Raw genomic sequence first — 12,983 nt, 5'->3', positions numbered from 1 at the left:
CTTCTTCCTCTTCCTCTTCTGTATGCTACCCCACCCCACGGAATCCAGTCTAATATAGTTTAGGTTGGCCTCAAACTCCCTATGTTACCAAGGTTTATCTTGAATTTACAAAACTTATTTATCTTCATCTTATATGTGTAGGTGGTTTGCCTGCATATGTCTGTATACCACATATGTGCCTGATGCCCGTGGAAGACAAGGTATTCGATCTCCTAGAGCTGGAGTTAGAGATAACCGTCTGTAACTGCCGTGTGGGTCCTGGAAATGGAACCTGGTTTCTCTGGGAGAGCGACTGCTCTTAACTGTGAAGCCATCTCTCCAGCTCCTGACCTTGAATTAAACCTTGACCTTCTTTCCTGGACCCCCAAACGCTGGCATTACAGACACACGCACCACCACTGTGTTTTCGTTCAGGGAGAATGATCCTTTGGTGTCAGTCCTGCCAGGCCAGGGTGTTTAATTCCCACCCAGGACCAGCACTTAAATCAATTATCTGAAATCTGAGAAATTCAAAATCGAGAGATTCAAGAAACAACTTTTTTCTTACTTCTTCCTTTCTCCACCTTACTTTGCTCTCTGGTGACGCAAGGCAACCCTGAGAATGTGCTAAATGAAAGATGGGAAAAGGCAACACAGTGTGTCCATTTCCTTCCCATTACCTACTGTGCCCAGACTGAGGGAAGTGGACAGGTTAGAAGATGCCACAGAGATCGTCCATGTGGGATTTATGTGAGATTTTTGTCATTGCTTTTGACATCTGCAGATCAAGGAAAACATCTGGGGACCCGAGGGTTATTTTCCTCCACAGGATTCTGGCTTTTGGATATATACCATGGGCTACCCCATAATGTTATTGACACATTCATGAGTTATCCGTCCTCTGTTTCTGATGCTGATCACCCAATCATATGAGTATTTATTTCTTTGTGTGTTTAATTTTCCTAGGTGTCAAGGAAATCCTTGTGAACCTCTCATTTGCTTATAAATGCATAAAATGCAAACCAAGTTAAGATTGCTTGGTCCTATGATTTCAGGCAAATAATTTCACTCAAACAGCGTGAGAGAAAGCAACTGATTCCTTCTCTCCAATGTCCGCCTTTGACTTGGGAATCTCAACTCTGAAAGAATTGGCACGATCATGGCCATGAACCTCTGTGCTCTGTCAGAGCTCACTCAAAATGTGGTTCCAAGATTAAATCCATATTTAACCAAAGAGAGAAGCTGTCACAACACAACGTTCCCTCCTTACTTTATATCTGAATGGTTCCCACAGGATTTGAATGGTATCGACTTGCAAAAATAAATCAATGTGTTTTTACGCTTTGAAATGTAAATCATACCTCCAACAGCTCAAATGGACTTCTCTGCACAAGGCAAAGCTTTTTGGAAACGTTTCTAACTTTTTTTGTGTGTGTGAACATTTCACTTCAGACTCTCAGATGCTGTTCCTTTTGAAAGCTTTCGCTGGCATGACAGAGTCCTGCTGCTTCTCAATTACTCATGGCTCTTCAGGTCATTTTGAAATCATGAGAAGACTCCATACATACCCTCTTTTCTTTTTCAATTCGTTGAGAGGTATGCTTCAAGTTTAACAGATGACATCCCCCTACCCCCCTGCCCAGTTGAGAAGTTGCCATGAGAGAGGTGAAATGTTTAAGTGTGACAGAACTGGCCAAGTTATGAAAGCTGTATCCTAAATGTGGACTATTCCTAACATAATGTCCGTTTTGTGGTTTTTTGGTTTTTGCTTCCCCCCCTCCCCCTCACTTCTTTTCTCGAGTCTGAGCAAATCCATTTCTCTCGCTAGAGGAGAGTGACAGCTATTTCCTCCTTTATGGCAATTCAGCGGTTGTAGGAGTCAGGCATGACAGTGCCTGTTTGTAATACTAGCGCTCAGGAGGCTGAGGCAGGCGCATCCTGAGTTTCCGGTCAGCTTGGGTTACAGAGTAAGACCCTGTAACAACTTCCCCTGCCCCTCACCTTAATATCCATTTGTATGAAAACAGACACCAAGTGGTCAAAAGACTTAATAAGGACTTCTAATAACTGAACTTGCTTAGTTAGATGTGAATCATTTGTGTAAACAGGAAGCTACGGCTTCAGGAATCTACGATCTTTGATTTGTACTTGCGGTGGCTTGAATGAGAAACGTCTCCCATGGATTCATTTTGTTGAATAATTGGTCCCCAGTTGATGGCACTGTTTTGGGGAGGGGGTGTGGGGTCTTTAGGAGGTACAGCCTTGCTGGAGGAAGTCCGTCACTGGGGGGGGCGGGCTTTATGGTGACCCACTTCCTGTTCCCTCTTTTTGCTTCCTTGTGTAGATGAAAATGTGAACGGTGTGCCTCCTGATCCTGTCGCCAAGCCATGCCTTTCTGCCAGGATGAACTCTGTCTCTCTGGAACCATAAGTCAAAATAAACTACTCTTTCTTAAGTTGATTTTGGTCACAGTATTTTATCATAGCAGTGGAAGAGTAACCAATGTAATAGTATTGTTCTAGCGTTATCCACACTTAATCCTGTCGCCTGGACAAGATAACCTTGTTATCATTTGAAAGGCAGCCTTTGTATATGGATGGAAATATCATGTTTTAAAGATTTTCACACACACACACACACACACACACACACACACACACACACACACACACACACAAGAGAACTTTCTTGTCTTTTCCAGGAACTTCTAAATTTCTTGCTCTGGCCCATGACTTGCATTCTCTGGCTTGACTAGAAGAACCTTCAAGCCTAGACTTTTCGGAGATCAGCAAGCCCATTTCAGTTTACACATTAACTGCCAATAACACTTTCAAAGGGGGGCAGACCAGATGTCAAACGTGGAAAGAACTGGGGAAAAGAGATCAAGAGAACATTACTTCTTGTTCGCCAGAGTCTCTTTCTCTCTAGCCCAGTGACCATGCAGTCCCACAGCTTATAGAAAATAAAATATTAAAAGGTCATTATGCTCTTTGCTTCTAATTGCTCCCCCAGGGACCTAAGAACACAAGGCCTCTGGAAGTTAATGGGAATGTTTCAGCTGAAACTCCTCTCTGAAAATCAGCCTCGTGCGTTAATGAAGGGCGGCTATTTGCCTCCGCCAGTTGAGAGATACATTGCTCCGTGTCTAAAAGCAGGATTTTCTTTTTGAAAGGAAATCCAAGTGGAACCCTACAGATGCTATCTCTGGGACCCAGTTAACGTTTTTCTTCCCAACCACTACCCATCCCCCATCAGCTCAGATTCTCTCACGCAGATGGGCATTTAATTGTGTGCAGATGTCGTGTTTTCAGTGCGCAGCCCCTAGCTGGGGAGTGCCATTTTGGATGCCTGGAAGCTTTGAGAGTGGGGTTTAGCTGAAGGAAGTTATCTACTGGGGGAGGGTTCTAGGAGGTAAATTATCCCAGGCCACTTCCTGTCTGTGTTCTGCTTCCTTTAAGACATGATGTTGACACTTCCTCCCACCACACAAGCCCACCACCATCATGTTCTGTACCTGAGGCCAAAACTACCATAGACTGAGCCCCTCTGAAAGTGTGAGTCCAGGTGAATCGGTCAACTCTTCAGTCGTTTGTATGAGGTATTTTGGTCAGAGTAGCACAAAAAAACCAAACAAACTAGTAAATATATAAGTTAACCTCCAGACAGCCAGTTAAAACCTCTCTTCTTTTCCTTGCTCAAACTGTTTTTCCGGAACGCTGATAGGGCTTCCTCTCTTTCCCTACCTCTGAAGGTGTGGCAGTTACTAAGTTGGGAGTCCACCAGATAAACAGAGTGTGGCTCAGAATCCTTTTCAGGTGGCTTACAGGTACTAGCACAGCTTAGGTTGCAAGAATTTGCTTTAGTGATTAATAGCAGTACCTCTAGTCTTCTGTAACAAAAGTGTTTCCAGGTCCCAAGGGCACTGGACAGCCAAGGGCAGCAGAGTTTCAGTGATTCCATTTTCATAAAGCTTGTTACCAAAACGTTCTATGGAATGTTTACCTTTACTTGTCCCAGATGACTCTCTCCCCACCCCCACGTAAAAATCACTTCCCTCTAATCAGATCACCAATAAAAACCAGCTAGTTTAAGGAAGCCACTCAAACAATTCTCAAACGGGGGTATATATTAGTGCACTTCGCTCTATATGGTTCTGATGGCCATTCCAAAGCGAGGGCACTTAGCTTTGCATTTATCAACATGTTATTCATTTATCAACCATGGAGAAAAGAGAGGGGATAGAATTGAGACGAGAGAGGAAAAGACAGCTTTATAGCTGCATGGCCTCTCTCATGCATGGGTCATGGGTCCTTTTGCCATATCGTCCTGATGGTCCTTTTTGTCAGAGTTGGTGTGGGTTTGGCAATAATGATTTACGGTGCTTCATCTTTGAAAAATGTTATCGATTATTATATCAGAACAATTTTTGTTATGAGATAGAGTACTATACTCTGTATGTATCCCTTGTTAGCCTGGAACTCTGTGTGGTGCAGGCAGACCTTACATACAAGGCAGGCAGTCCTTCAGGTTCAGCCTTCCCTGATGCTGGGGCTACAGGCATGTGTGCACTTCCGTGACCAGTGTGAAAATACTTATTTAAAAATTATTTAAATTAGATTTTAAAGTGGATCACATTTCCAGAAACTTCCAAGAACCAATTAAAGGTGATAATAAGATGATTTTCAGGATTAGTATAAAGAGATGGGTCAGTGGGAATTCTAGAATAACCATCCCTTATGATAGAATACCCCCAAACAAAAGTAAAGTCAAGGTATTGTCCCTAATAGCTTGGTTAGCGCAGTGCCGTGAGATCTTCTGTTAAGTCGGATTAGACTCTTACTTGGAAGTTTGGATTTTCTGTAGGTCGATTCAACAGGCGTTTGGTTTGTTTGTTTATTGGTTGGTTTTTTTAACAATGACTTAAGCAAGAAATGCATATTACTGTTCTACAGTAGCTCGAGGATTTTTTTTTTAAAAAGGTATTAAATAAAAGTGTCCCAAGAGGGGCACGGGAGGTAATGTAGTAATTAAACTGCTTGCTATATAAGGATGAGGGCTGAGTCCAGATCCTGGCACCCATGTAAGAAGTCAGGCATGGTGGTGTCTGCAGTCCCAGCTGGGAAGAGGAGACAGGTGGGTTTCAGGGATCCGCACATGCACACACTTCACACACTTCACACATACACATACACACACACACACACACATACACACACACACACACACACCACACACACACACACACACCACACACACACAAACCACACACCACACACACACACACACACACACACACACACACACAAACCACACACACACACACACACACACACACACACACACACACACACACACACACACAAACACACACACACACACATACACACACACACACAAACCACACACATACACACACACACACACACACACACACACACACACACACACACACACACATTCCACACTCAAGAAGGGCTAAGCATTCAAGAAGCTGGGACATGAATAAAGCTTGTACACATCTGCTGGTTGGCTAATGCTGACCCATAGTGACCACATGAGAACTCTTTTAGTTTTACTCTGTGTCGGGCCCACTCCACCTAACATTAGCTTCTACAGCTGCCTTGATTGACAGCCCGGAGGCTATTCGATTGTTTTCAAACAGAAACACCACCCCTGCTCACTTCCTGAGTGGTGACACATAAGGTTCGTTTCTAAACTCAAACACGCACACCAGGAAGCCAAACGAGATTATTTGCGCTGTGGTACGGAAAATCATACGAGTGAGAAAATATTATTTTTTAGATAAGACGGTTTCCTCACCCTTTAATGATAGCATACACATTTGTCCACCCTGTGTCAAAATATCAACACGCACGGTCCGCATTTCTCGCTATCGTGGGCACTGTCCCCTTAACGGTCTGTATCGCAGCCATTGGCTTTTGGCACTGCCAGCCCAGTGTGATTTTGCATTATCACATTCAGTAAGAATGTTGGTTAGGGTAGTCGACACTTTTTTGGGAGGTAGGGGCAGGCCTATCTTTGTGAGTTCAAGGGCAGCCTTGTCTGCGTATTGAGTTTTAGGATAGCCAGAGCTAAGTAGAGACCATGTCTCAAAAAAAAAAAAAAAAAAAAAAAAGAAAAAGAAAAAGAAAAAAAAAAAAAAGAAAAAAAGAGAAAAAAGAAAAAAGAAAAACAAAAAACAAAAAATAAAACAAAAAGCAAGCAAGCAAATAGACAAAACCCCCAAACCTGTGAGAAGAGAAGATGAGCATTTCTATTGACAACAGAAACAGGCACGACCGCCCTTCAGGCATGTGCTAAGCCAAGCGGAAGGCCCCAAGAAGAACCAGAGGAGGCTGGGAACACCACAGCAGAGTGGCTCTTGTTCAGGACTGCCTTCCTATCAGTCTCTTCCTATGACCACTATGTCAGCACTTCCAGGCCTCTCAACTACACAGATAACCTCCTTTCCTTGTGCCTCAGCGAAGACGTTCCTCCGGTTTGCAGGTTTTCAATACTCATTCCGCATAGGAAGAGTCAGGCCACACTTGAACTACTGAGTGTAGATACACAGTGCCTCGGGCAAGAAAGGCCTTCAGGAAGGCACAGATTCGAGCCCCTCCATCTTGTGGAAGACTTACTTTGACTTAAAATTTTTAAAATTTTATTTTCATATTCATGGGTGTTTCACTTGCATATTTGTATATATACCACATTAATGCAGTGCCCTCAGGGGCCAGAAGAAGGTGTCTAACCGGAGATATAAATGGTTGTGAGCTGTCATGTGGTTGATGGGAATTGAACTCGGGTCCTCTGGAAGAGAAGTTAGCATTCTTAACTACTTAGCCTTTTCTCCAGCCCCAGAGTCACTTTGGCTTTTGTGTGAGGCCACTAATTTAAAAGGCCATTAGATTCTTTGGTATCTTAGAATTAAGCCTTGGATCCTATGTTAAACATATAAAAGTCTTCTCCAAAGGTCTGTGTTTCTAAGCTTTTATTGACATTTGTCGAGGAAGATATATTTATGATGTAATACTTACAAGTTAAAGCTATTCACTTGCACACAGTAAAAGACCCTTGCATTGATGACTAGTATCAAAAGCTAGTTGCTACAAGACTAAAACAATTCAAACGTCAGAGCTAATATGCCTGATGTTCAGCAAACCAACTATGGCCACCTCCAGGTTTGGAGAATATTCCCAGAGATGGCCTGCAAGAGGCACACATACAACATGAAGCATCAAATGGAGCAGTGGTGGTGGACACCTTCAATCCCATACTTGGGAGGCAGAGAGGCAGAGAGGCAGAGGCAGAGCAGAGGCAGAGAGGCAGAGAGGAAGAGAGGCGGAGAAGGGCGGAGAGGCGGAGGGGAGGGGGAGAGAGGGAGAGAGGCAGAGAGGCAGGCAGAGAGGGAGAGGGGCAGAGAGGCAGGAGGCAGAGGAGGCAGGGGAGGCAGAGGAGAGGCAGGGGGAGAGGAGGCCGGAGAGAGGCAGAGAGGCAGAGAGGCAGAGGGAGGCAGAGGCAGAGCAGGCAGATCTCTTTGAGTTTGAGGACAGCTTGGTCTACAGAATGAGTTCCAGGACAGTCAGAGCTACACAGAGAAACCATGTTTTAAAAGATCAAAAAGGGAAGAGGAGGAGGAAAAGGAGAAGGAGGAGGAAGAGGAGGAGGAGGAAGAGGAGGAGGAGAAAAAGGAAGAGGAGGAGAAAAAGGAAGGAAGGAGGAAGAGGAGGAGAAAAAGGAAGGAAGAAGGAAGAGGAGGAGAAAAAGGAAGGAAGAAGGAAGAGGAGGAGGAAGAGAAGGAGGAGGAGAAGGAGGAGGAGAAGGAAGAGAAAGAGGAGGAGGAGGAGGAGAAGGAAGAGAAGGAAGAAGAGGAGGAGGAAAATTCAAGCATACACTACTATCTTGAAACTGTTTTTCTTAATATTTTATTACTTATTTCTTTTTACTGTGTCTTGTTTATGGATGTGTTCCTAGGGGTGTGAGTACATGTGCTTGCAGGTATGTGGAAACCAGAGGGTGGCATCAGGGGTCTTCCCTGATTGCTCTAAACTCTATTTATTTATTTTTTTTGAGATAGTCTCTTATTGTGCCCGTAGGTGAACTCTGCCAGGTTGGCTGACCAATGACAGTGGGGGGATTCTTTGTCTTTGTCCCCACGCCTACCTGCAGTGCTGTCATTGCACATGCACAGTGCTGGTCCCAGCTTTTTATGCATTGAACCATATAACCTCCACGTTTGCATAGCGGTCCTCAGAATCCTGAAGTGTTATGTTATCAGGGTCTTGCTTGTCACAGCTCACCTCTGCATGCTGTGGGGTGAAGTTTATGGGAAGAGATAAGCTGACCTTGAGTGAACTGTCTGGCCTTCTCGTCTCCTGGCAGTTACTTCTCTCTTTAGACAGCTGTAGCTACAGAAAGCCGCTAGACGGCTCTGACCAATGAAACGCCCTTCGCGTATCTGCTTTCTGCTAACACACTAGCAGGCTGGAGCTCACAAGGGGCCGTGAAAGATGGCCAGGTCAAGCTCTGCTCTTCCTCCTCCCTGGCTGTCCAGCTGTGTGGCCGCATTCCCATGATCTGTGGGACAGATGGGTTTGTTTCCAGTTCACATTCTGCCCTGTCAGGGTGCTCTCAAAAAGAAATACTGTTTGCAGCAGGGTTCCGAGCTGGCTGATGGGGAATTTTTATCGGACCCTGCTGAATGTGTGGACTTTTCAACCATACGTCACAGAACTGTGGAAACCTGTTAAGTAGGTGGGACTTACAGTTGTTAAAAACCTCAGACCTAATCACCAATTTGGGCCAGACAAAAGGTGCAAAGAATGGGCTACAAGCTATAGTTTCTACAAACTGAACAAGCTTCATTCAACACATTTGGTAAATGGGGACTGGCCATATACCAAATTCAAGGTCTCCAGCTAAGACCTCTCACACCCGTTGAGTAGTGGAAATCAATCCCCCCCCCCCTCTCTCTGCTTCCTGACAAAGACCTAGAGAAAGGAGGCCCGGAGCTCTCTTTACAGAAAACAGACCAAGCGAGATAAACAAACTGTGATTTAGACCAATGGATCAATTAACTCCAGTTCACCACAGACTCAAACTATCCCCCCTCTCTTATGTTTGAAAGGCCTGTGAACTTGGAGTGGTTCTTACATCTTTAAATGCAGAAGGTGAGAAGGGAAAGGAGAGGGAAGGGGAAACAAGAGAAAAGAAGGAAGGAGAGGAAGAAAAACCCACGATACATGAAGATTTATGTAGCATTCAAATATCTGTTTCCCTAAATAAAGCCTCATTGAAACAGAACCACGTTCCTCAGTTCTGCCGCCACACGAGGTTTCATTGACACTTGGACGAAGTGCAGTGCCTGCCGTGGGGACCCGGCGACCCAGGAAAGTCAGATACAAGGCCTTTACAGAAAAAGTTTGCTAACTACTGTTTTAGATTTTGAATTTTTTCCTTTTCATTTAGCTGAGGCTTTTGATTGAAGTCATACACCTCAGGTCTGGTTGGGGTATATGTATAGATAAAAAATACTGTCCAAGAGAGCAATGTGCATGTGTTCATGATGGGGTAGAAATATGATTTGTCTGTGTGTGTTCAGAAGCAGCCTTCTGTGTAGGTGAGTGAGGTGAAGCTGACTTTGGGTGTCTCCTTTGGCCACTTCCCTCCTTTCTGTTTTAAGGTAGGGTCTCTCCCTGGAGCTGGCCAGCTTGGCTGACTGACAGACTAGCAAGTCCTAGGGTTCTTTGCTTCTGTTGCTTTTCAAATGAACTCGAGTCCCCATGCTTAAATAGGAAACGCTCTATCCCCTGAACTATTTCCCCAGATCTGATGTATGCCCCTTCCATGTGCTTGGGGCAGGATTAGGAACAGTGCTAGGAGTAAGTGTAAGTGTACGTATAAGCTTAAGTGTTAGGTTAGGGTTAGGGTTAGGGTAAGGGTTAGGGTTAGGGTTAGGGTTAGGGTAAGGGTAGGGTAGGAGTAGGGTTTGGGGTTGTGGTTGTTGATACCTCCTCCTTCCTTCCCTCCTTCCTTCCCTCCCTCCTTCCCTCCCTCCCTCCCTCCCTCTGGGGAAACACCTAGTCTCACATGTGTTAGGCAAGTATCCCGCTACCGAGCCATAAGCCCCAACTCTCGGAACCCAATGACTTGATAGTCTGCCTCCATGGCCACACAGTCATTACTTCTACAGACAGACCTTGGTCCTAAACAATGGGCTAACCTGGGCTTTCCCCAGTAGACACTGATAGAACAGTGGAAGATGTCTGTCTATAAGCCGTTAGTTCTGTCGAGGGTAGCTACAGTCCCCTTGCTGTTAGGACTCTATTGCTCCTGAGAGACTGGGGACAATTTCAGCTCTGCTGCCCTGTATGCAGCGTTTAAAGGGTGAATGGTGAGATTCAAGCTAGCAGATCTATAGGATAGCTCAAGCTGGGCTTAGCGGTTAAGCCTATGTTTTCTCAACAGAGCATCTTTCCATGGAAGGCAGAAAGGCATGCGTTTCTTTGCTGTTAATACTTCCCTGAAACACCACAGCTCCCTATGTGATACAGATTTTTCCCTTGAAAGTCAGTGACTACATTGAGAAGGTGGTGTGTGTGTGTGTGTGTGTGTGTGTGTGTGTGTGTGTATGGTGTGTATGCATTTATCCCTTAGAGCTGTTAGGTTATATACAACCCAGTTTACACCCCCAGGAGTGATGCCTGGCTCCACACAGACGCACGATCAACACACCAGCCGGAGAACAACGGCCATTGGTCATTTCAAGGCTCATTTGGTGAGAACATTGTCCTCACCAGCACTGGGCCTGCCTTGCCAGCCTGCCTGCTCGGTTGACAGTGTGACATCTGGATCCCACTAATTACTACTCTGTCCTCCTTCAAGGCACATGCGCAAGGCAATTTCTTTAAATACAAAAAAAGCAACAAATATATCTTTAAGAGAACAACTTCGGGGGACTCACCTAGAGAAATCTCCCTTTGCTTCCTGTGGGAGAGAAAAAATGAGCGAAACATCAGTCCATAGTTAAGAATTAAAACCATGCCCTATCATCATGGCTACTTCACTACTGAGTAAGACAGACCAGCTCCCCTCTGCTGTCACCCTATCAGCTCCGGAATTCAAGGAAGAGAAATGCTAAGCCAGTGGTGGCAGAACACTCCCATAATTCCCAGTGCTTGGGAGGCTCAGGCAGGAGGATTCTGAGTTTGAAATTAGCCTTGGTTCCACAGTGAGTGAGGCCCTGTCTGGTGGGTCAATCAGGAAGAATATACACGAACCACCTGAATAAGAAGCACAATGCAAACTTCACAAAGGCATATGGATGTTTATACTTCAAGGCCTTGGTCTAACTAAATTAGGTCACACACACGTTCTCTCTCTCCTCCTTCCTTCCCCCCTTCACACACTCTCTCTCTCACACACCCCACACACTTTGCTTTCCCCTTTCTCCTTTAAGACCTCCCTTACTTCTTCCCTCCCCTTCCCTCCTACCCTAGCTTCTTCCCTTTCTTTGAGACAGCTGCAGTCTGCCCTCCAGGTCCACTCTCCAAAGCAGCTAGGATTATAGGTGCCACTGTGCCAGGCGGCAATATTTGTGCCACTTGTGAGCCAGAGGCCATGTGAGCGCCAGTGAGTGTGGTGGGCTACCTCAGACACAGCAGCATTCAATGAACACTTGTTAGAAGAATAACTCGTGGTAGCGTTCCAACTCATGGAGGTAACGTTACAGATGACACTGCTATGCCTCTGTCTGTCTGTGCCTGTCAGGCTAAAGGCTTTCACTTTGCCTTTCTGGGGGACAGGAGGCAACTTCTTCTAGGTATTCATTTGTTGTTTTCAGGGCAAAAGAATGTAGCAAGCTTAAAGGAAGTGAGCTTTGGACAACCGAATAATTGCAGGTTAAATAGACCACTTTCCCTAAGGTCATATGATATACTGTCTTGGAATCTTGGAACAGTAAACATCTCTGGCTATGGCATGGCACCAGCATTCCTAATAGCTCATTCCATCTTGTGGCTAGAAAAAGTTAGGAAGCCAGACAGCAGACGTGACTCTGTTTGTATATAGTAGCCACACCTCCTTTTGTATGTGTGTAAAACAACTTACCTGTAAAATATAGGAAGCTAATTCAAACACCACCTCACTGTCAACATCAATGAGCTCCTGAAAAGAAAGAAAAAAAAATTACAGTGAGCCTCTGATTGTATCTACCTAGTTTCAAATAATTAATTAATTAGAAACTTTAAAATGAGGATCTTGCAATGTAGTCCAGGCTAGCTTCAAACTCACAGTCCTCCTGCCTCTGCCCCAGGTATGGAGAACTGAGGAATGAATCACGTCACTCTTTAGTAGTCTGGGACTTAACAGCTTCCTTACTGCAGCTCCACGGAAGAGACCTGGTCTTTCTTGGAAGTTCCCCAGGATCTCAAATATTTTTAGAGCATCTTTGGTTCTCTAGACAATTTCTCTGAGAGACTTGGTCCTGAATAGTCCCCAAGATCTTTTCAAAGAGGCCTGTATGTCATCTTCAGATTTGAATGTGGCAATAAGGGATGGGGCATGTCCAGATTTTTATAAATCTGATCATCTTTGCGATTTTTTATTTCACGTGGATGGAAGTTTTACCTGCATGTAGTCTGTGTACCATAATGCATGTAGAAGAAGAAGGAGGAGGAGGAGGAGGAGAAGGAGGAGGAGAAACAGAGAGAGAATTAAGAAAAAGAGGGGTGGGGAGGAGAGAGGAAATAATGGAAGGATAGAGGAGGAGAAAGGGGGATGAAGGAAAGGGGAGAGGAGATATATAGAGAGAGAGAGGGAGGAGGGAGGAAGAAGGAGAGAGAGAGAGAGAGAGAGAGAGAGAGAGAGAGAGAGAGAGAGGAGACACTCTATGCAGACACATATTCAAAGCCAGGGAGAGTGCTGGATCCCCTTGGAGTGGAGTTATTGATAGCTATAAGCCATCTATATGCATTATGGTACACAGACAAACATAAAAGTGC

The 12,983-nt window shown here is 44.9% G+C and overlaps 1 protein-coding gene across 1 annotated transcript in view; it reads right to left on the bottom strand.

Annotated features, from left to right (window-relative positions):
• Positions 1–12,983, bottom strand: part of Frmd4a (FERM domain containing 4A) — a 314,400-nt gene that overhangs the window by 87,141 nt on the left and 214,276 nt on the right. The window contains exons 6-7 of the mRNA XM_032884487.1: positions 12,091–12,147; positions 10,946–10,968 (exon numbers count right to left, since the gene is read on the bottom strand). Of these exons, the coding sequence (XP_032740378.1) occupies positions 10,946–10,968; positions 12,091–12,147 (80 nt within the window). The remainder of the gene's footprint in view (positions 1–10,945; positions 10,969–12,090; positions 12,148–12,983) is intronic.

This window comes from Rattus rattus, chromosome 14 (genome assembly GCF_011064425.1).
Source record: "Rattus rattus isolate New Zealand chromosome 14, Rrattus_CSIRO_v1, whole genome shotgun sequence".
In the NCBI taxonomy this organism is placed as follows: Eukaryota; Metazoa; Chordata; class Mammalia; order Rodentia; family Muridae; genus Rattus; species Rattus rattus.
The sequence above is the reverse complement of the archived record's forward strand: the minus strand, read 5'-3'. Positions and strand labels throughout refer to the sequence as shown.